The sequence below is a fragment of the Peromyscus eremicus genome, chromosome 18, assembly GCF_949786415.1.
Source record: "Peromyscus eremicus chromosome 18, PerEre_H2_v1, whole genome shotgun sequence".
In the NCBI taxonomy this organism is placed as follows: Eukaryota; Metazoa; Chordata; class Mammalia; order Rodentia; family Cricetidae; genus Peromyscus; species Peromyscus eremicus.
This window is the reverse complement of record NC_081434.1, coordinates 23,146,237-23,171,317: the sequence shown is the minus strand read 5'-3', so window position 1 is coordinate 23,171,317 and position 25,081 is coordinate 23,146,237. Positions and strand designations below refer to the sequence as shown.

The 25,081-nt window shown below is 38.4% G+C and overlaps 1 protein-coding gene across 1 annotated transcript in view; it reads right to left on the bottom strand.

Moving 5' to 3' along the window:
- Tmtc2 (transmembrane O-mannosyltransferase targeting cadherins 2) overlaps positions 1 to 25,081 on the bottom strand; it is a 411,806-nt gene that overhangs the window by 84,081 nt on the left and 302,644 nt on the right. The window contains exon 9 of the mRNA XM_059245620.1: positions 17,479 to 17,560. Within this exon, the coding sequence (XP_059101603.1) occupies positions 17,479 to 17,560 (82 nt within the window). The remainder of the gene's footprint in view (positions 1 to 17,478; positions 17,561 to 25,081) is intronic.

Below are 25,081 nucleotides of genomic sequence, written 5' to 3'. Positions count from 1 at the left end.
CAAAAAGACAGATTTGGCAATAACTCACTCTGAATTACACTTTGCAATGAAAGTGGGATAAATACTAACAAGCTTGAATTTTTGAAACTATTTCAGATCAGTTTTGCAAGGATAAGATTGTTTTCAGCTGGTACCATGCAATTCTTTAAAACTGCATCTTAAGAATTACGTAAAGATATCCTATAAACTTTCTACACTGGTAAATAACATGTAAAAAACAGGTTAAAATTTAAGTCTATGGATATGTAAAGAGAGACAAAAAGGATTTCTTGAAAGATGGAGATTTCTCAACAGATAGACTAATTTAAGCATGGTTTTATAGAGAGATTAAAGTTCAAATCAAGTCAGCTGGTAGCACAGCTTTGTTGAAAGCATCCATGCACCTGCAGGTTTAAGGGTTTATGTTCATTATTTGTTATGGGAGTTTTCTGTTTGAGTGGAGATCAAAATTTTGAAATTAAGACCTAATTATAGAAATCATTAGAAAGTCAAGAACTACAAATAAAAAGCAGAACATTGTCTAAGAGGGCAAATGCTTGGGTAGTGGTTGGAAAAGCCTACAGTCAAGTGATTAATAATGATTACTGCCTTTAACCTAAAATGCCTGCCCTAAAATTAAAAAAAAATGAGAGAACTAAGTTTTAAGAAATTATGATGATTAATAGCTATTGCTTGGTTGAAGCATGTTTAAAGTTCAATTATGAAAAATAAAACAAATTTTGTGTAATGATAATTCTAATTGCTTGCTGAGGTGGTTGGGCACTTGCATTTCTCAGCACTTGTGAGGCTGAGGCAGGAGAATCATCAACTTGAGGTTACATGGGAAGACTGTGTTTCAAAATCGTTAAGGAGAAAGCTCTAAATTATACAGAGAAAAAATAGTACTCAAAAATTTCTTGTATATACTAACCATATGGAAAGAAAGAAGAGAGGAGATTTAAAGAACATCCTTTAAAAAACACAAACCAAGAATTAAATAATCTGTAGAAAATGAACAATTTTTCCTCCTGTATGGCTTCATAACAGAACCAGGCCAAATACCTTTCAGTTAGTTATGGGCATGAGAGTTTGTTTTGAACATTAAGAGAAAGTATTCATTGTTATCTATTGCAATATAGTGCTTAATTAAATAAATGCATAATCAGTATATTAATTATTTATGTCATATTTAAACAAAGTGCAAGGTAGAGAACTGCTAAGTTTTTTTTTCCAGGCAATCAACTCTGAAGTGTACTATGTATTGATAGCTAGGAAAACACAACAATTAATTGAACAATGAAGGTTATTATCTTACAATGGACAGGGAAAAGTGGCAATACATTAACCCTGCTGAAAAAATAGAAAGGAAAGAAAGAGAAGCAGAAGGGCTTACGGCCAGATCTAATAAATACAGTGAAATTCGGTTACACAAGTGCTCAGTTTATAAAGCAGGCTGTGGACAAAGCCTCTCAAGCCTTTGGACATACAAATTGTTAATGTACAACAACCAAAAATCTAAACAGCATACTATTATGTGAACTCCAATATGCCTTTTTTATTGTTACATAATAATGTTCACCTTCAAATTATTTTCATCATAAAATTTGTACTTGGTAAACTATTTACAAAGTTTATAACTAAAATCCAGAATCTTAGCCCCATAAGTGATTATAGTTAAAATTCCCATTTGAACATTTTATGGTAGAATATATTCATATTAATATTCAAAAATAGCATAACAACATGTGTGCTGTGTGTTTTTATAATTCTGACTCCACAGGCCACAAATCCCAAAAGTCCACATTAGTATTCAGAGAATATAAAAATAAAAATTATTAAATGTGAATAATTGGGGTTTTCAACTTAATTTGAATACCCGAGACAAAATTGAACAAAATTATTCCTAATACATGACACAAGGATCACTTCTTTGGGATACTGCCCAGAACTGATGGGAAATCAGTTAGTAAACATTTCAAACTCATAGAACTACCACAAGAAGGAAATAAAGTTAAAGCAGCCTTTGGTCAAATAATTACCTAAACAATCTCAAATGACCTGTTTTTCGGGGCATTCATAATAGTAAAATTCCTGGTATCACTTCTGGAACCTTCACCACCCATCACTACCCACACTGTCAGCTTTAACTATTACTTCTACTACCAAACCTCTGAACTGCTTCAGCTGCCCATACAGTAATCTACTGTTTCATGTCAATCACTTATTTCCCCCCCCCCCCCCGGAACATCCTACCTCTAAGTTTTCTTGACCGCTAAGGCTATCCCACACCAATCTCTAGGTCTGTTTTGCTTACTCACTGTACTTCCCTTTCTTTCATTTTCATGTCCTGAATATGTTTTTTCCTCACTGAAGCCTTCTTTTGACAAGTTTCCAATAGTTGCCAGAATTTCTTACCGCTTATATTCACTATAATCTAATTTACCATCAAAACCAAAGCATTTCAAAGAGTATATGGGACTGATATTAATTATACTGGGACAAGGGCAAGCACCAGAATTGTCCCCATATGGCTGCTTCAGTTACAAGGGGAGAGGGTATCCCAATCCTCTCATCTTTAACACAACTGGGAAGTGAAGCATTTGCAAAACACCGCTCTTAACTGCTGCCACAGAAGTGATGGGAGCAGGAGGTGAAACAGAGCAGCTTTTCCCTGAACAAGTTCTCTGGAGTCCACCAGGGTGGCTGCCAGAGCTCAAACTGAGAGAAAACTCTATGACAGAACCAGCCTGCTGCAGAAGATCAAGAAAATGGGAGAGGCACTCATGTCAATAAATCAGTCTATCATGGTAAATTCTGTAAAGACTGGGAAGTTTACATGTCCACTGATTTCTAGTTTAGTGCTTATCAGAACTATCACCACCCTATCCCTGACAGCTTCCCATGTAGGAGTATGGGACAGACTTTGGAATCTGCATTGCAAACAGGTCTGTAACTGATGCTGATGTCGCTAGGGCATGTCCACACTTTGAGAATCAGTGTGTTATGCTAAAGCAAAATATTTTCCATCATGCTATTGATTCCAACTATATATGGGATTAGCTTGCAGTTAGCTTGAGCTAAGCTGAAAATAACCTACACTTGACAATAACCCCTCCATTATGGGGTATAATGAGCAGCTCTTACATACAGGTACAGATAGAAAGATACATATGTGTGGTATTTGTATTCCCCCAAATATTGTGCATGCTAATAAACTTATCTGGGGTCAGAGACAGAGCAGCCACAATATTAAACATAAAGGATAGGCAGTGGTAGCACAGCCTTTAATCCTAGCATTCCAGAGGCAGAAATCCATGTGTTCAAGGATACAGACAGGCATGGTGACTCATCATGCCTTTAATCCCAGAAAGCAAGCCTTTAATCCCAGGGAGTGGTGGTAGAAAGCAGAAAGGTATATAAGGTGTGAGGACCAGAAACTAGAAGCTTTTGGCCTGGTTAAGCATTTGGCTGGTTAAGCTTTTAGATCGTTAAGCTTCAGGCTTTTGAGCAGCAGTTCAGCTGAGACCCATTCTGGATTCAGAGACCTCCAGTCTGTGGAAACAAGATCAGCTGAGGATCCGGCGAGGTGAGGTAGCTGTGGCTTATTCTGGTTCTCTGATCTTCCAGTTCACCCCAATACCTGGCTCAGGTTTGATTTTATTAATAAGAACTTTCAAGATTCATGCTACACATATGTATGAATGGCATAGCCAATAAAAGTGTGTTTACTTTCAATGAGAACAAATACAAGAATAGGTTCTAAGAAATCATTTCTTGTCTACATACAGTAGATAAGCACATGTTTTGCATCTGATAATTGAGTAGAACTGCAAATAAAACACACACACACACCCCTCCCTTACAAAAAAAATGCATGTTATTCTCATGTGTGTATTCTTCCTACCACTTTTTTACTTTTCTGGATTGTAAGTTGCCTTACCAAAGATAATTATCCTCATTTTTACATCATTGTCTCAAATCAAAGGAAATGAGGAGGGGGGAGTAAATGAAAAACCAACGAGAAATTACAAGGAAAAAGTCATTGTGTATGAGGGAAGCAGAAGATGATTAAAAAGCAGTCGCATTCTCTAGAGATCCTGAGACAAAGAGTGTAAGTTACCACACAGACTAACGTAAGATGAAAGAAAAGCAACCAATTGCCCAAGTCTCAAAGCTTCCAGCATAGGAATTGTACAGTTTCCTCTTTGAACATTTCTCTCACATGCTGAACCATTTAAGCTACTTGGTGGATTTTGACCAAATTTTTAATATGACAAGCTTATGAAGATCAATCCTTCATTAATTCCTGGATTTAAAAAGCTCCGCCTGTGAAGTAGAAATCGGTAAAAATGAAAGCGTCAGGATCAATGCTGCTTTGTATAACGTTCACATACAGACTCCCTAAATTAATTGGAACTGGCACTTCTTGCTAAAACACCTTGAAAAATTCACTCTTCAGATCAATTTAACTCTACTAGAGACCCACAAAAACATGTATGAGGTGTCATAATGATATAATTCTTTTTAAGAAAAACAAGCTTGCAAAGATTTTTTTTTTTACTAAACTAAATCACAGCATTTACATTAAAATAGTTGTTCATTGGCGAAGGTATATGGTCCTTGGAACATATTCAGAATCATCTAATTCTTACTGACACCACCCTGTATCAAAGCAGGATCTCATTCTGAATTAGTGTCCTAACCTCTTAAGTGGTACCCATGTTTCTGCCCATGACTCCATGACTCTACCAATGATTCTTCAAAGAGCAGTCAGAGCAATATTGATTAAATGGAGATTCAATTGCATCATTTCATAGCTGATCAAGGAATTATGGCCTACACATGTTGATATTATGATCTTTACCCTCTCTTGCCTTACTATTCATTTAACACACTAAGGATAATGTTTGCTGCTCCAGAATCTTTTCTATGTCATTTCCTCCACCAGAATCCTATTCCCTCCTGTATATCCCCTTGACTCACGTTCTCAGCTCCTGGAAGACGAGCATTTAAACAAATGCATGTTTAATGATAGGACCAAATGAACTAATGACATGTCTTTACGACTAAAGCTTTGTCTTTAGTAATAGTTTTGAAGGTATAGCTATGGTTAATGGCCACAAGCTCTGGGCATATCACAATACCAATGGTGATGGATCTATGAATATGATGTCTTGAACTTAAGCATGGGATAGTGTGTCACTGGTTTGTGACCTTTGAATTTTCCCTAGAAAATTAACAAAGTAGTCCAAGCTTGATTATCACCTGAAAGATACCTTAGATCCAAAACAGTTTAAACTATGCCATGTATTTCACATGTAGTGCTGTATTACAGAAAAAAAATTGATAGTCTGGGAACAGAAAGAAAATAAATCTGAAAACACGAAATAGTTTCTCCTGTAGGTTTGCTTACCCAAGACATCTATATTATGCTTACTGCACATAAGACAAGTAGCAATACTTGAAGAGGAGATACTGTTCAAAGGTAAATGAAATGTTTCCTCTTGAAACAATTCTCATGTACCAGAGGAGAGAGGAGAATGTGTAGACAGTTCAGTATGGAAATAGGAAGGGATAGGTGCAAAGTAGTAAAGGCTAAATGCATCTTTGACAAAGAGCAAAGGGCAGAAATAATACTATTGACTGATTTCACCAAGAGAATATAATGATAGCAGCAGCATCCAGACTGTGACAAAACAGGACCATCATTCCAGAGACAGCCATGTGCACCTCAGGACTTTTTTTTTTTTTTTTTTTTTAAGATTCAGATGATTGGGAAGCTGAGAGAACAGGTGGAAATATTCAGGTTCACTGATTTTGCTGACATCTAGTGGTAATACGATGAGTGGGCAGAGGGAACTGAGGCAAGTAAGCATTCCATGGGGGTGTTTCCATTAGTGATGGAAAGAAATGCAGTTCTCCTGAGAGAGGGTTGATGCTGACATAGTGGTCAGGATTTAAATTAGCTGTCCAAAGGAGAAGCAGCTGCACATGATGCTACCAGTGCTTGTTAATTAGACCCATCGAAAATATGGAGACTTCTCTCTTTTCGAGCATTGCTGAATATCTGTCTAAGCCACCAGTTAAACTTTGGTTTTAGGAGTGCTGTCTCTCTTTAAAACCAACTGTTCTATATCTGTCCCTTTACCAGCTGTTTGCTTTGTTTTTATGTTCTTGGCAGCCCGAGTTAACAAAAACTCTGTTTACAGACATAATGTGACAAATGTGCCATGGTCACTGGCCAAGAGAACACGTGGGCCAGGTAACTAGGAAAAGATGCCCCGGAGAACAATCTGGACATCATACCATGAGGTTGAGAGGCCTTGGATTTGTCCCTAGGTGGACACAGGGCCAGGAATCCATCCTTAATTGGACATGTAACAAGGAAAGTGTCCAGTGCAAAAGAGATTAGAGAATTGGCCAGCCAGGGCCCTGGGCTCAACTGGAAAGGAGGTCAGGAAGGTGAAATACATTGCCAGATTAATGTCTCCCATGACTCTTTCCAAAAGGGTTATGGCATGTCCAAAAACTAGTCACGTAGTTACGACTGTCTGGTGGGAAGCGAGGATTAGAGTGACATAAGGAGACGAGAGGAGTTGAGAAGAATGAGAGACAACAGAGGAGAAAAAAGGGAAAGGGAGAGTCCCATCACATGTTTAATTAATTAATACATTCAACAGGGATTGAGTGGGACAAAAAAAACAATTAAATAGCAACAACACATACAAGTCCACAAAGAGCTTTTTCGACAATCTGCCATATTTTATCTTCAGAAGACGGAGAAAAGGCCATCACTGGGCAAAAGCCTAGCTTACTTAATGAATACCAGAGGTGGGTAGCCTCATTTTGTTCAACAATAGTGCATATTACACCAGGGAGTTGGAGGGAAAGAACTAAGGAGGACAAAAGGGTCCAAAGGCACTTGGAATAGCCACTAAGGAAGTGACTATACAACTCACTTTTCCAGAAAATTCTAGTTTTTATCCTTTAAGAATAAATAACCATTATTAGGACTTGGTGAACAGGTTACATGCTACTCACTTTATGAAAGAATAAGAGAGTCCTCATAACCAGCCAGTAGTAGTTATCTTCAGTTAAAAACTAGAACAGAATCAAGCATAGTGGCCCAAGCCTTTAATCCCACTCAGTAGGAGGATCTCTAAATTTGAGGCTAGTCTGTTCTACAGAGTGAGTTCTAAGACAGCCAGGGATACACAGAAAAACCCTGTCTTGATAAAACAACGACAACAAAAACCAACAACAAAAATCTAGAACAGAGTCCAGATAAGCTGGACCCCACTTATGAAGATTATCCTTAGACTGCTGCTGAATCTCATACCAAAATCCTCCTCTGTTCACTATCCCAAATCCTTTCTCCTTGTTTCCTAATCTAACACTTACCTTGCTTTTCTAGTTTCTTTAATCCCATACAAAGACATATTCAAAGGGACATGCTTACATAGTGCTTAATTCCACCCCTTAGCAAAGCTTGATGTGATAAAGCTTTTAAATTATACAAAATCACAATGGATCACTCCAGGAAGGCGGAAATGGAAGTAAAGATGATTAAAAGGAAACACAAAACTAACTGAAGTCCAGTCTAGACTTCCTCACTGGTTCATGTATTGGATAAGGTTGATCCTGGATGTGCTGTTGTGGACAGGGCTGGAAACTCCAGTTGAGACACAAAATGCCTTATGGTCAAAACTCTGGTTTTGAGCCTTTCCTAAGAAGGCTCAAAAAAAGGATAATCTTACTTTGTTATTGGAATATGTGAATTCCTCGGTGTTCTAGTTTGTTTTTTGATTGCTGTAATAAAGCACCATGACCAAAAGCAACCTAGGGAGGGCAGGGTTTAGTTAGCACAGACTATCAAGGGAGGCCAAGGCAGGAACTGAAGCAGAGTTGGAACCTGGAGGCAGGAACTGAAGCAGAGACCCAGGGGAAATGCTGCTGAACAGCTCATTTTTCCATGGCTTGCTCAGCCTGCTTTCTTATACACCCCAGGACCACATTTCCAGGGGCAGTATCACCTACAGTGGGTAATACAGTATTTACATAAATATGTTTGGAGCAGTGTGACCTGAGATATTCCTGTGTAGGATGTCATTTAATTCCTCAAAAGCCACATATACCATGGAGCTGGTTCTGTCTACTTAATAGAATAAGGAACTGAAGTCACTAACCGTTGTGGAAATTACCCCAGGGGACTTCATTGCCATGTCCACATCAATCATTGATCAAGAAAATGCCCCACAAGCCTACCTATAAATCAATCTGATAGGCGTATTTTCTTAACTGAGGTTTCTTTTCTCTAACAACTCTACCCTGTGTTAGGCTGACAAAAATCTAAGCAACACACTCAGGGCAAAAAAAAAAAATGTTTTGTGAATATTTATACAGTTACTGTATTTGATGAACTAAAAAAATACACACAATACTAATTAAATACATGTCTGATGAATTCATCATGTAAACAGCATTTAAATGGGAATTCATGTAAGAGTCTTTCTGTATTCCTCACTTTTTACACAGTAGTTTACATTTCATCTCTAATAAATACTTACAACTGGCTGCTGTAATTTTTCTGCTATCTGTTCTACATAATATCAGGAAAACAGAGAAAGCTGTTTGTATTTTCTGCATATGATTACATTATATATTCCTTCACAAAAGGCGCACAGCTATTTTAGAAAATTTGAAAGCAACGTTATGAAGAAATCCACGCAGGGCACGTGACTCGAACCTGTCTGTTTTCTTCTTAATGTCCTGTCCTTTGTTGCTCTCCCTCTCTGTTCTGCTCAGATTCTCTCTCTACCATGACACCCTCAAGATATGGAACCCTTCCTTGGGGTCCATGATAACACAGTAAGGAGAGCTCCATGGATTTCTCTTTGATCACAATCTCGGCCTTCTGTGTGCATGGATCACCATCAGGCACCTTGTAATTCTAGACCCCGATATAAAAATCCCTATCCCTGTTGTAGAAGAAACAGAGTAAAACTTGGTGGGCTGGAACTGATGTCATCGTGAAATGTGATTCTATTATTTTCTTCTCATGAGAGTTTCCCATACTGATGTAGGAGGCCATCGTACTTGGCACAGGTAACACTGTGATCTATCAATGGTATTAGCTGGCAGTGAAATTGGAGTAATTTCCCCAATGGCTGAAAGACTTTAACTCCTCATTCTGTTAAGTGGATAAAACTAGCCCCATGGAATGTCTGCTTTCTGAGGGATTAAATACTCCAAAATATTTACGTAATGATTCTATTTTGAATTCATATATAACAATCAAAATGTATTTGATTAATTCATCATGAAAATGATGTAATAAAGAATTCATTTAAAATATTTTTCTTGTTTCTTTCTTGATAAACATTTATGTTTTGAATGTAGGTATGTGTCTGCATACATGCCTACATGTCTGTCTGTGTGTATGTGCACAGAAGGACAGGATAAACTCCTATTTTTCCTCAAGGGGGATGCACTTGTGTTTTGCTTAAATTGGAAACAGGGCTTCTTACTGGCCCAGAGCTCACCAAGGAAACCAGGCTGTGTGCCTTGTCCACCATCTCCCAGAGGGCTGCCTATCTTTGCCTCCACATCCCATGATTGCATGTATTAAATTTTTTTAAATTAAATTTTATTTTAAATGTGGTTTCTGGGGATCAAACTTGGGTCCCCATGCTTTCAAGTTAAGTAATTTTCTGTTTGAGCCATCTCCTCGGCCCCATTTTTATGTCATAAAGTTTATATGCTGAGTTCTTTCAGATTGCTGAACGTATTTGTTACTGTAATAATTTTCCCTTCTATCTTTTCATATACCACCTGGAACGGCTCATGAGAAAAAACTATTTAGATGTTGAATAGTTTCTTTTTTTCTCCATCTACTTTTTAACAAAGAGGGAAGCCTGGAGCCCCATTGTTTTTATTATTGATGGGTGATGCTACTCATTTCCAAGGTTTGAATTCTACAGTGATAAGCCTGAACTTCTTCCAGCCTCCAGCAATGTGTTTATCAAGCACTATGTTAAATATTGGGGCACAGTTGTAGAAAAAAAGCATAAATTATAAAAGGTAATAACTGCATTACTTTTATTTTTAAGGAGAAATAGCTTAATTAAAAGGTGTCAGCCTGAGGGTTAGCAGTCTAGGAAAAATATGACCATTAGGATGCAGATAAAATTATAGAAACTTGGGTACGCAATAGAGAATACTAAACAGAAAATACTTGAAACAGGAGACACCATGAATATTTGGAGGTAGTGAAGGACAGACCAGGGCAATAACTAACTATGGCTCCAGAGAACAGAACAAAGAGGATCCAAATTATGAGACACCAATAATGAAATAAGCACCCAGTGAATATCTCCAAGTGTGGAGATTACAAGAGTACTAGGAAAATTCAAGGTCTGCCAACTAGGAGAAGGCTGGCCCCAGGCATCCTGAAGCTGGGCATCAGTTTTTCTGTCTTCCTGTTAAACAGAGAAGTTTAGGCTTTTAACAGTTATAATTACCTGGATTCTTAGTTGGTATCTTAGGATTTCTATTGCTGTGAAGAGATACCATGACCACAGCAACTTGTTTTTTTTTTTTAAGTAAAAGTAATTTTTTTATTTATAATATTTTTATATTTTACACACCAACCACAGATTCCCCCTCTTATCCCTCCTTCTGCTCCCCCTGACCACTGACCCATCCCCATCCCCTCCTCCAAAAAGGTAAGGACTCCTATGGGGAGTCAGCAAAGCCTGGTACAGTCTGTTGAGACAGGACCAAGCCCCTCTCCACTACATCAAGGATGGCAAGGCTTCTGACCATAGGTAATGGGATCCAGAAAGCCAGCTCATGCACCAGGAATAGATCCTGATTCCACTGCCAGGGGCCCCTCAAACAGACCCAGCTACACAACTGTCTCCCACATGCAGAGGGCCTAGTCCAGTCCCATGCAGTTTCCACAGCTGTTGGTCTAAAGTTCGTGAGTTCCTATGAGCTTGGTTCAGTTGTCTCTATAGATTTCCCAACCATAATCTTGACCACCCTTGATCATATTATCCTTCTTCATCTCTTTGACTGGATTCCAGGAGCTTGGCCTTGTGCTTGGTTGGACCACAGCAACTCTTATAAAGAAAACATTTAATTGAGGTGGCAGCTTACAGTTTCAGAGGTGGAGTCCATTATCACCTTGGGGAGCATGATGGCATGCAAGCAGATGTGGTGATGGCTACGTCTTGGTTTGCAAGCAACAGGAAGTTGACTGAGACAATGGATGATATCCTGAGCATAGGAAACCTCAAAGCCTGCCCCCACAGTGACACACTTCCTCTAACAAGGCCATACCCACTCCAACAAAGTCACACCTTCTAATGGTGCCACTCCCTAAGAGATTCTGGGGGACATTTACATTCAAACTACCACAATTGACTGCAGTGTCAATACTAGAATTAGAATCCTGAGAACATCCACAAACGTGTGTGTGTGTGTGTGTGTGTGTGTGTGTGTGTGTGTGTGTGTGTAAATGCTTTAACCTCCTCCTAGTGTTTTCTGGTCCTTAATCTATCATGAGCATCACCATCCCCTCCCTCAACCGTGATGTAGGAATGCACCACAGTGACATTGATGTATGAAAATGTTAGCAACTAGGGCCGGGTAGTTGTGGTGGTGCATGCCTTTAATCCCAGCACTTGGGAGGCAGAGGCAGGCGGATCTCTGTGAGTTTGAGGCCAGCCTGGGCTACAGATTGAGTTCCAGGAAAGGTGCAAAGCTACACAGAGAAACCCTGTCTCGAAAAACCAAAAAAAACAAAAAAAAAAAAAAAGAAAAAGAAAATGATGGCAACTAGTCAAGCAACTTCCTTGCCCACAGATTTGCAGTGTAATTACTGGATGAACAAAGCTTCGAGTGTCTAACTGTTTGAAATATGATTCATGCATCCATTAACTTCATTATTGTGTATGTATGTGTGTATGATTTGTGTGTGATTACAGACGTGTGCTTTCCACATCACATGTGTGGAGGCCAGAGAACATCCTTTGTGAGGCAGGACTCTCTTTGCACCATTGAGATCTGGGAGTCAAATTCAGGTCACCAAATGTGTGGAGGAAGTGCTTTTCCCCATGAGCCACCGTATCAGCTCTCTTTCAACTTTCCTATCCAAAATTATTGACCATGAATTCCCTTAATCTAGTCTAATAGCTATTCTTGGTATTTTTTTCTTTTGAGAACGTATCTTAATCTAGGGTAGGTTTTCTTTTCTGTTTATAAGCAATTTAAAAATTATCTGGGCAGTGGCGATACATGTCTTTCATGCCAGCACTTGGGAGGCAGAAGCAGGTGGATCTCTGGTTTTGAGGCCAGCCTGGTCTACAGACTGAGTTCCAGGACAGCCAGAGCCACACAGAGAATCCCTGTTTCAAAAATCAAAAAACAACAAAAAAATATTGAGCGTAGGTATAGGTATTTAATAGAGGTAAAAATGAGAAAGTACTCATATGACTAAAAGTAGAGATGTAGCTCTCTGTGTCTGTTGCTTCCAGATGTGAAGCTCTCAGTCACTGCTCTAGTGCCATGCCTCTTTGCTGCCAACAGGATGGCTGTGGACTAACCTTCTGAAGCTGTAAGCAAGCCCCCAATTCAATTCTTTCTTTATGAGAGTTGCTTTGGTCACAATGTCTCTTCACAGCAATAGAACAGTAACTAAAACATATACCTAGTAAGTACGTTTAAATATATACTAACATATTTTAGTCACATCAAATTTGCTTCTATGTATCCAAAGAAAATATTTATATTTTATCTTACTACATGGCTTTTATAAAATAGTATTTTTTTTTAAATTGAGAGAAGGAATGCCTATCTTGACTTTTAGTTTTCTGGAAGCCACTTCCTATTGGAGACAAACAGATCCATGGAGAATCCCTTGATCCATAATGGACATCATCCTGAGATTGGTGAACCAAACTTTACCAAGATTATATATACTGGAATCACAGGCATGGAAACATTAATTTTGACAACAATGCATGAATATAATGCTATACTATAGTTGATACATTGAAATAGTTTGAAACTTATTTTTAGCATGTTTATTGGAACTAAAACAGTGAGCTAATATTAAAAAACAGTATTTTGTACACTATTAAACTGATAAAGAAAATTTGAATGCTGGAAAAATTCTAGGAGTCAACATCAGTTTTCTAGATTTTCAGCCCAGGACTATATGTCTCTTTTGTCCTCCAGAGACTGTAGGCTAACAAAGGTCAAAATATAATTATTTCTTTAAAACAATTTTATAAACTTTCAGATGAAGCTTTAGTGAAACTGTAGTGAAAAAAATCTTCACTACAACTCTTTCCTTCACACATAAAACCAGGGGGTCTAAACTAGGAGGAACTGATGGCATATTTAGACATCTTCTAATCACCACTTCAACCGATATAAATTCCTGCAATTCTATCTGCCCAGTCACAACTCAATGATATTTTCTAAATCACTCGTATCATTAACAAGCAAACTAAAAGCGCATAATTGCTCAAAAGAGTGGATTTCTCATAAAACGACATTCACTCACTGGCATTTTCACTGGCATTTGAAGCGCATCTTAAAAAGGCTCAGAACACATACATTTCATTTAAATATTTATTTTCAAGTCAAGGGAGTGTTTTTATTCATTCAATCTGTGGGTATAAACACCCTAAGGGGGAATGAAAAAATATATATATATATTTCAGCAAGTTGGCAAGGAACTGATATGAAAAACATAGTATGAATTTTCTTAGATAAAAATAATGAAAATTCAAGCAGAACATCCTTTCAGTGAATTGTGTGTTCCAGATTCAGTTCTAGCATGGGACATCACTGTGAATTTGACAATACACCAGGTATTGTTGGCATAGAAAATAGGAAACAGAATTCTCCCCATTCTTAATATAGAATTATCTAAAGGAGGGATAGTTTAAATTTATTTGCTTTCCCAATAACTCCCAATCCCAAACTATCACCATTCCTTGCCCAATACACAGCAATCACTCTCTAAAGACTTTTCTAAAGACAACTCTGCCCTGTCTTCTCAGTTTGGTCTATCCCAACACTCGTAAAAGTACACTCTTTTTTAGAATTTAGTTTGCAAAGCCTCAATGGGCTTCCATCTGTGGCCTCCTCCTCCATTTCTCTATCTGGTTTACCCAGCTCCAGTCACAAGAGCTCTAATTTACTGCTCTAAATAGACACTTGCTCTTGCTTTGGACCCTTGAACTTGACAGTTGGCCTACTGACAGCTAGCTCTTCAAATACTTGGCATGTTCTCGGAGATGGGCACACATCATAAACTCACAGATGTAAGACACAGCTACTCCTTCTTAACGAATCTTCCACCTTCTACCTAATCACCTTCTGAAGATGACTTCACGATGTGCCTGTCTTCACAGAATTTTCTGAATAGGGAACGATGTCTTGTACCAACCAGATACATCTTATAACAATAAAATAAAACCTTCTCTAAGAAATTTATTTATTTTTTTATTTTTTTATTTTTTTTGGTTTTTCGAGACAGGGTTTCTCTGTGTAGCTTTGCGCCTTTCCTGGAACTCGCTTTGGAGACCAGGCTGGCCTCGAACTCACAGAGATCCGCCTGGCTCTGCCTCCTGAGTGCTAGGATTAAAGGCGTGCGCCACCACTGCCCGGCCTTCTCTAAGAATTTTAAGCTAAGTCATAACATTCGTAAATTCTGTACAAAAGATCTACTGATAAAAATGTCTATTTGTCAATCATTCAACGCTATAAAAGGAAATGGAACATATGTCAGAAAGGGAAAAGAATAAGTAGTTGAGAGATGCAGACGTTGCTCAGCTACATTAAATTTGGTTGAATCATCATCTTTTTTCTAGGCATCACACTGTTTGCAAAACAGAGGATTGATATAGAGTTAAATTAAAAAAAATTTTCAGTTCTAAAAGTCAAAAATTAACGTTTTCTCAAGTTCTCAGTTACAGGCTTCTTGCATTTTACTGCTCCTTTTGAGTCTTTTCCACTTCCACGTGAAGGCAGTAAAAATATTGAGTGTTATAAAATTTTTTAAAACGAGTAATTCTGTCTTTCATAAATTTATGTTGAATCATGTAGTCTTCCTTCTAAGAGATGGGAAATATAGTTCTAATTTTTTGCATATCCCTCAAGTTAAAAACACTCCAATAGGATTAAGAAAAAATTCAAATTTTACACAAACATTTAATGACATGAGCTATCACTATTTTTCAAGTAACATTAAAAAAAATTGTTGCACTTTCCAGTGAACTAAATCCAAAACAAGATTCTCATGGGAGAGATAACATCTATATAACCACCACTGGAACCACAAAACTCAGGAGTATAATGTGCCACAAAACACTATTTTTTAAAAAGAAATATGAAAAGGCAAGCTATTGAAATAACCAGGTGCCAACTCTTAATACAACAGTTCATTTTTTTTTCTTTAAGAATTCCCTAGGCAACTGAAGTCTGAAGTCAGTTTCCTTTTTTTTTTTTTTTTTTTTTTTCCTTTGATAGTATTAGTGATGGAACATCAAGCCTCATCTGAGCTAGGCAAGTGCTGTACCACTGCGCCCCACCCCTGGTTGTAATAGTGATTTTTAATAATGATCATTCAAATATAACAATAGTGGGGTACAACAAAATTCACTGTGAAGATTCCTATTCACTACATAATGATATTGGAAATTAGCGCAGAAGATAATAAGCAGAATATAAGCAGAACCAGTTTGAAACAAAGGAAATATAGGCACAAAGGTAAGAAATGGAACATCTACTTCCTAAAACACCCCGGACTAAAATAGTCCTCTCACACTCTAGCACAATAATCATGGAGATAATTTGATGTTTGATAGGAGAACTCAAAAATTAGCAGGTATGAGAAAAAAAATCCTAATTTCAAATACTTCCTATAGGAAAACTTGTGAAAATAAAAACTAGTTCTGCAGACAAGTTGAGTGACTCAACTATTACCTTAACACGGTGGTAAAAGAGCAATGGCAGAGTGGTCATATAGTATGTCATGCTTTTGTATTATGCGTTAGGCCCAAAACAAAGCATCATGTGCCTAGGTTCACAAGCACATTCATACAACAACATACACACAAAAAAGGCACTGGTGGTTGGTTCAGTATTTCCTCTCTTTTGTTACGTCCATTCCCTTACACTCCTAGCCATCACTGCTTTTTTTTCCTTTCTAGCTGAAAACTTGAAGAAGGAATTAATGCTATACTGTTTCTTATTTTAAAAGTGCTGTGGATATCACTCTGTATAAATAAAATGCTGATTGGCCAGTATCCAAGCAGGAAGTGTAGGTGGGACAAGCAGAGAAGAGAATTCTGGGAAGTGAAAGGCTGAGGCAGAGAGACACTGTCAGCCGCTGCCATGACAAGCAAGATGTAAGGTACCGGTAAGCCACAAGCCATGTGGCAAAGTATTGATTAATAAAAATGGGTTAATTTAAGATAAAAGATGTAGATAACAAAAAGCCTGCCACGGCCACACAGTTTGTAAGCAATATAAGTCTCTGTGTGTTTATTTGGTTGGGTCTGAGCCACTGTGGGACTGGCAGGTTAGGGAGATTTGTCCTGACTGTGGGCCAGACAGGACCAGAAAACCTCTAGCTACACTATACAGTCGTATTAGGTATATTTTCTAAGGATTTCATTTCTGTCCACATTTAAGTTTGCTACTCAATAATACCTAATATATTAAGGTCAACAGTATTATTAAAAAAAAAGCTAGTATTTTGTTTCCCATGGGATTAGCAAAATAAAATGCTTTTTGTTGTTGTTGTTGTTCCTTGAGAGATAGCCCATCTACCAATCTGGTAGACACAGCATATCTTATCCCACACCAACCAGCTGTATACTTTGGTGGCTAAACACATGAATCACCATAATGATAGATTGTTATGTAAGCTCATTCTGGACTGATTAAGGCCAAGGCTAAACGGCATGAGACAAACATTCCTTATCCTTGTTATAGCTTATGCTTGGCCTCACTCTTAGGCATTTACACCCTGGTATACATTCATATCTTCCAGAAAGCAAGCAGTTGAGACCAAAATGTAAACTCCTAAAACATCAAGTTGGCATGCTCCATGAGCAATACATTTACTGCAGAGAATGAAAAAAAGAAGCTAATATTTTTTATTATAAACTATGCATCAGACAAAAAGCTAGATGCTTTCCCGATGCGACCTCATTTAAAACTCTGTGCTGAACTTGAAAGAAACAATTGGAAACCTGACTTCTCCATTAAAGGCCAATGAAATTTGCTGGGGTAAATACAGTGCAAAGCCCTTCCGTGTGTGACGTTTTCAATGGGAATGGAAGGATGTAGCATGAGGCTACATCAGAAAGGAGGAAGTCAACCTCCTCTCAAAGGTCCTTGACCAGCAAAGACATGAAATGTCACTTCAGCACTAACAGCGGACATGGGGGCCATGGGAAAAGTATCACCACTCACCATAGTGCATGTAACAGTTTCCTTTGGTGGGATCCAGCTCAATGGCCTTCAAGAAGAACTTTTCAGCCTCACTCTTACGACCCTTGAAAAACAGAGAAAATAGATGATTCAGCATTGGATCTTGACAGATTATTTTTTACCTCGGGTACAATTGAAATAAATGTCTACAGATACACAGTGCTGGAAACAAACAAACAAACAAACAAATAAAAAACTTCTTTCTTCTGACTGAGGATGACAAAGGAAAATACATTGAGAGTAAAGACTGATTTCAGGATCCTGGGACACATCAAGAAGAGAAGACCAGAAATGATACTAAGCCCATCAAAGTGATCAAGGGGAGGCTGGGGAACTGAAATGGTTTTTAGAAGTTTCATAACAAATAAAAAGGGTAAAACAGGTTTATAGAAAAATCGCTGCCGTTTTAGGTTTTCTTTGAGTAGTGTGTGTGCATTGCATGAGTGTGCATATATGTACATGCATGTGGAGGCCAGAAGATGATCTCAGATGTTAAATATTTCCTTACTCTTTTTTTTTTTTCATGTGAATGAGGGTTTTGCCTACGTGGATGTATGTGTACCATGTACATGCCTAGAGCCTGCAGGGGCCAGAAGGGAGTATAGAATCCCCTGAACTGAAGTTCACACTAGCTGCCATGTGGGTTCTAGGAACAGAACTTGGCTTCTCGGGAAGAGCAGCAAGTGCCCTTAATTGCTGGGCTGCCTCTCCGGGCCCCCAACCTCTGTTCTCATGATTGAGCTCAGATACTTGCAGCGACTTTACCAACTGAGCTACTGCCAAGCCCTTTTTCTGTTTTATTGTCTTTATTATTTTATCTTAATAAAGTATGCCCTCAGCTCATATCACAGTTATAACTGCCAATAGGAGTTATGTAATGAGAGTGAAAATGTAGTAGTATAGCTTCAACTGTCAGGCTCCATTCTGCTTGTCTTACACTAACTTCATGTGGAGGCAGATGAGCTAGGAATGGCTTGGACACAGGAATTTTAATTGGGAGAAAGTGTTTGCACAGCTCTTTAACACTGGAGGAAAGAGCCCAGAGCATGCCTGAGTCTATAAACAAATACTCAGAACACCATCAGAATCTCAAGCAAGCTGGACCAGAGGTTACAGACCTACAATTCTAAGAGTTCTCCTGTAGCCAGGAGGCTAAAGCTTGAGGACCACAAGTTCCACAAGCTTGCATGGGTTACCAAGTGAACTCAAGGCTAACCTAGGCAACTTATACAGACTCTGTCTTAAAAATATTAACTTAAAAGGCAGGTAGATACAGCTCAGTTGTCTAGTACAAGACTCTAGGTTCAGTTTTGATTACCATCAGCAAACACAAGCATGTAGGAATGCACACACACACACACACACACACACACGCACACACACCCCTTGCATGCACCCCCAAAAAGTAAAGAAACATAGCGCTCCAGTCTGTGCTGAAGAAGAGCTCTTTCCCATGGCCATTCTCCTCTCTGATCCTTCAAGCACACATCATACTTAGGAAAGTTAACCCCAGATACAGCTCAATGATGCCGAGTGTTAAACACAGCCAATGGTTAAATGAGAGAACACAAAGAAAATGAGTGATAAGCTCTAAAAAACTGGAAAGTTCTCTCTTTGGAGTACAGAGGGAACAAACATTGGTCCCAAGTGATGAAGGCAACACTAGTTCTCTTTTAGACACTCCCCACCTCTTACTACTCAGAAATGTTCCTCTGTGGATGCAATGACTACCTACTTCCAAGAAAGAAACAAAGTCCCGACTTGGAGAATTTCCAACTATTTCTCATTGCTGCTATCCTTCAGAACTGAAAGTTCTGCTAACCTGGGACTTAATTAGAAACTAGCTTACCTTCTTAGTGTTAGTTTTAAGCCAACAGTGACATCACAGAAAAATGGCAACAACAACAACAACAACAACAACAACAACAGAGAATTGTTTTCATGAAACAAATTTATTTTCTTGAAATAATATAATCCAGGCAGTGTATGAAGCAGTGGAATCTTGACCTGGTTATTGCTTCTGCACAATTATCCACAGTAACAAATGAGAGGACAATGGGAAGAAATGTCCCAGAGCTGTCTCTGGTCTGGTACAATGGGAATGAAAATCTATGTGGACTCTAAGTGACAACTAAGTACCATGTTATGTGCAGATGGCTTGGTCCACGGTAAATATGTGCATGTTCCTCCTCTTTTCTATACCACCAAACACCTCAGACAACGGCTCATTCTTTGTTCACATTTTTTTTTCAATCAGTGTTATTGCAAACAATTTTTCCAAAGTTAAATGTGTGTAACTCGCTTGTTATTCTCCATCTATGTGACTTTGACTAGTTTCTCTGAATCTTCTAGGGCTTTTTCATCCACTCATTCAAAGAAAAGCCACAGTGTTACTACATTCTACATCCATTCACTGCCCTAACTGCTGTGCATCACCCCTCAGTCTCTATCACCTATAACTAGTGATGACCTCGTACTCAGGAAAATGGACTTCCAGAGTTCTTTCATTTCAATAATGGCACTGCACTCAGCAGCTACTCTCTCAAAGTCAGTCTCATCAACTACCCTGTGACTAAAACTGCAACGTTCCTTCAGAAACGTTTCAAGTTTGAACTTCAAAGTAGAAAAGAGAGCACGGAGCAAAGTTTCCTATATAAGTGTCTCTGGGCTTTCATAAGGTGAGAGCAGCAATTTTGCCACGTTAGAGTCCTTTCACCAGCTCACTCACGGTGAAGAATCAGGCAGCCCAGTGCACGAAATAGGAGAACAGATTCTAGACAAGCAGAGCAATTTCACACTTGTTTGTCTACATGACTCATGGAAAATCGTCCTATCTTTTAGCAGTACTTTGCGCTATTATAGAAAGGAAGATTTAGGTGGAGTGTGGGGAAACCAGTCTGCATGATGCTGTTATCATGGCTGTATTCATGATCCATTTGTCCAAACACATCAAGTGCACAACACAAAGGGTGAACTATCAAAGACCTGCCTCACCCATTGGTAACAAATGTGCACTCCTAACGCGAGCCAGGTAATTATAAAGAGGAACTAAGTGTAGGAAGAAAGCAGCCTTCCCCTTCATGGAAATACTGTTTTTTCTGATCAGCAGGTTTCTGTAAACTAAACCCATTCTAACAATAAAATTCACTATTTTTTTTTAAAATTAAAGCTATTTCATGGGACTTTTGAATTACACTATGTTGATACATATAAAGTGACAATATTACCTAGATAGATTAGAAATGTGTAACAAATGTTGCTCATTATTTATATATGAACACACACACACATGCATGTGTAATAGAATGCGGCTATGAATAACAAAGAGCATGCTTGGCTGGATATACAGCTTCAAAGCCCATGTTCATTCTTTAAATCATCAGGAAAATAATATTCTTAGAATTTATAGAAGAGGTTAATAAAAGCTATCACTGGTAAAGTGTCCATAAAAATGGTATATGTGATTTTTTTTTAAAAAAAAAAGGCTTTGAACTTTTTTCTACTTAAGGTTTTAAGGACAGAAAGGAAGAAACTAGCTCATTTATCAATGTCACAGTAAAATGAGTAGTAAAATCCTCATGTATCATTCACTGGTAAGACACCAGTAGGAAGCTATAAAAGCAAGCACCAGTACTCAAGGGACAGTGGCTTGTGGTGGGACTCGGTTATTAAAGAACACCGAGACTCATAATCTCCAATACAAGATGATCATGAAGATCCCTCTTTATGGGGGAAAATATTGCACTATTACTACAAAAAAAAAAACCTATCAGCTTTGGTTAATACTCAATGAAATACCAAATAATAAAGAAAAGAAAAAAACCTCACGAAAGTATCTAAACTTAAGGATCAATCAACTGCCAGGCAGACACATTACTGAGTCCTAGGGAAAAAAGTTGCAGTCATTGGGAAGCAATATTGCATATAATCAAATTTACTACTCCAACTGTTATTAGTTTGGGGGCAATGGGAATCTTAAAATATGAAGAAAAATAAATTTGGGAGACTTGGGATAGAACTCATCTGATAATGTGCCTAGCATGTATAAGACCCTGGGTTCAATCACCATTATATACAAACCAGGTGTGGTGGTGCATATCTGTAATCCTAGCACTCAGGTGGTTGGAGGCAAGGGATCATGAGTTTGAGGCCATCCTAGGCTACACAGCAAGTTTAAGCCCACCCTAGGATACATGAGACCCTGTCTAAATAAGTAGACACATATTTTTAAAAAAATGAAATAAAACAAACTCTTCAGAAGCCAAGAAAAAGGGACTGTGCTAAGTACAAAACAGTACTGTTAAATTCATAAGAAACAAAGCAACAAAAAACCTGCAACCCACACTCTCAAACCATGCCACAATCAGGCCCTTATCTCTTTGTGACCAATGAAAGCAATAAATGTGAGAAAATATTCCAATAAGTTCACACAGCATATTTCACATCATGGCATCAGCTTCCAGTTTGTTTTGTCCTCTTACTAAACTGGTCTTGCCACTGCTGCAGCTTAGGAACAAGCACCCAGCTGGGTGGAAGTGAAACTTGGGGGCTTCTCTACCAAAGGCTAATCAGTGCTTTTCAACTACAAACTATATGGCCATAAGAGTAGACATATGTTTTTACATACAGATATACATAAATGGCCACAATATTCGTGGAACCTCTTGCTTAAGGACTGGGAGTACACGCAACGCCAGGATTAGACTATTATCACTGGCTTTAGTTTGTTACTAATTTTCTAAAGAAAAGTTAGTCACTCTGATATGCGGTTCTTAATCTTTATAAAGATACATACGATCCACCATGTACGTTTGTGATAGGAAAGTAGAAGCAAAACTCTCTAGGGGAACAAAGAAGAGTCATGATGGGGAAGGGAGGGAATGTGGGAAGGATAATAAAACACAGGTGTATGAAAATGCCCTTATGTAACACAAGTGCATAGAGAACAAATACAATGATAAAGTTTTAGAAAATTCTAATACAAATTACACTCAAATTTTTGTACTAAGTTTTTATGACAAGTTATTCAGGACACAGCAGAGGTCCTTTACAAGGAATCTTAATACTATAGTCCAGAATAGCAATTACACTGAAAAAACCCCTGATGATAAGACTTTGCACTGTTGCACTGCGTTTTGACTTTCTTCCAATGATTTCCTGGCACAGAGCTCAAAAAAACCTTTATACTTTTCTGAGCAATATGATACCCGAAATAGATACGTTGGAACTTATTGTGTGATGGGGACCATCTTTTGTTCCTGTAAGGGCCACTCACTGTGGGCTCCTAGGTAGAGGTCAGTCCACAGAAAGACCCAATAATTATCTCCAGCTTGGAGTTTTTAGCCCCACACTTGATACTCCATGGAGGGTAAAGAGGATGGAAGGTGAATTGAAAATTCATTATGCCAATGTGATGAAGCCTCAAATTAAGAAAGGCGTGAACCCTAAGCTATAGTATGTTGAGCTTCCATTCTGGTGACTAGAAACACAGGCACATAAAACCATCCAGGGTTGCTAGGACAGACACTCCAGTTCCTTCCCAGACTTCACCTACATATCCCCTCTTTGGCAGTTCACTTAGGTCTATTAAGTAATTGGCAACAGTAAGAAAACCATTTCCTGGGATTTCAGGAACCACTCTATCAAAATAGCTTCCATGAAGGAGATATAGGAGCCACCAATTTGTAGTCGAGTCAGACAAAAATTGCGGATGACCTGGGAACCCACAAGAGAAAAGATCACAACATTAGGTGGTAGCTACATCACAGGCAAATTTAATGAGGGCATGAAGTGGGGGTGAATTTTATTTACACAAACTGTGTCCTCTATATGCAGCTGAGTTACCAGTCTGAAAATCAGTCATTCCATTTGTGCAATGGAGGGCAAAATAAAGGAGCTTGCAGACACCAAGAAATAAAGACTAGAATATGTACAAAAACCTGTGAGACTTTAGATATCCAACTTACTAAAAACATAATTTAATACTGAGGTGATATCATTCATTTATCAATAAAATTGCAAAAAATGAGACCTAATTGTTAGGAGAGTATAGAAAAAATAGGAATTATTGGAACACTTCACTAAAATATAGTAAAGCGTAATAAAATCTTCCTGTGAGGCAATCTGGTGGCCATCATAAAGCTGTAAATCACAGTTATATTCTAGCATATCAGTTGTATTTATAGGCATTAGTCCTAGGGAAACAGATGCAAATACTTGAAGTTGCTCCCTGTTTTCTCAGCAGCTCTGTTTAGATAAACTCAGTGTTTACCACTATGGACTTGAATATTGTGCTCCAATTAAAATGATTTCATGGGAAAATCATTAAGAAAGGGAAGGTCAGGACAATATTCTACTAAATGTTGCAGACAGGGTATGAATTGTCATTTATAACCTAATTATAGTGTCTTAGTTATATCACCTCTACCACTGACCCATTTTGCAGTTGAGATTCCAACATCAAGCTGGACCCAAGAACCGGTCCGTTGGTATTTCAGGACTGATGAAGGAAGAGGTACCCATCTTAAGTAGAGTTAAAAAAAAAAAAAACAGCAGCGCTTTGTTAGTGGTCAAGATATGTGGCCATAAACACAGTCTATGTAAAGCTATTGAGAGTGGAAAGAGAAGGGTTCACAGATTCTGTAGCAATGAGTGTCTCGAGCAGTGTCATCAACAGTAAGGTCCTGCCCTTGTGCCTCTCTCAGTCTAGCTGTGGAATAGACAAGTTAACAGAAAGTCCAGAACACTGTCAGTTTTGAGTGCCTTGGTGGAAAAAAAGTAACACAAACTAACAGGCCAGATAACATCCAGTTGAGAGTATCAAGTAGTCAAGACCCCGAGTCACACATGAAAAGTTATCAAAGTGAATAAAGAGAAAGCAGGCCAGACAGAGTCAGCGGGTATAGACTGTTAGGAACGATCATAAAAAAGCAGCAAAAGTTGGAGTAAATTCCACAAAAGTAATACGGATGTCTAGAAGAGGGACTGCATTGTATGGGGTTCAGTAGGCTTACATGGTGACCTTGGAGCGTCTATCTTCAGTATGTACTCTTCTTATAGTGAAAAACCACAGTCAATACTGGGTGCCCATGACCTGTTGATCTCTATCATTCTCTTGATGTTGTTAACTAACAGATATTACATAGGCTCTGGGAACAGCATACAACGGTCCGGTTCATGTGTGCCATACTTTGGACAGGGTCTGTGCTCATCCACTCTGGGTCATTTCAGTTTTAGTGTGTGTGCCACTAGAGTCAACACAGGAATATCTTCTGATGACATATGAAAACAATACTGAGTCCAATAAGACGGCTCAGTGAGTAAAGGCACTTACTAACAAGCCTGACAACCTCAGGGTCTACACTATGGTAGGAGAGAACTGATTCCCACAAGTGTCCTCCATCTCACATGCACATGATTTACCTGATAATTAATTAGTTAATTAATCAATGCAATTAAAAACACTGGAGTACTTTAAGTAGGCTAAAGTTATACCTAAACAAAGCCTCTAGACTTGGAGTGAAGAACTCATTCCATTCCACTTCCAAGGTGTTTACACTTGTGGCCTATATGAGGGTGGTCATAG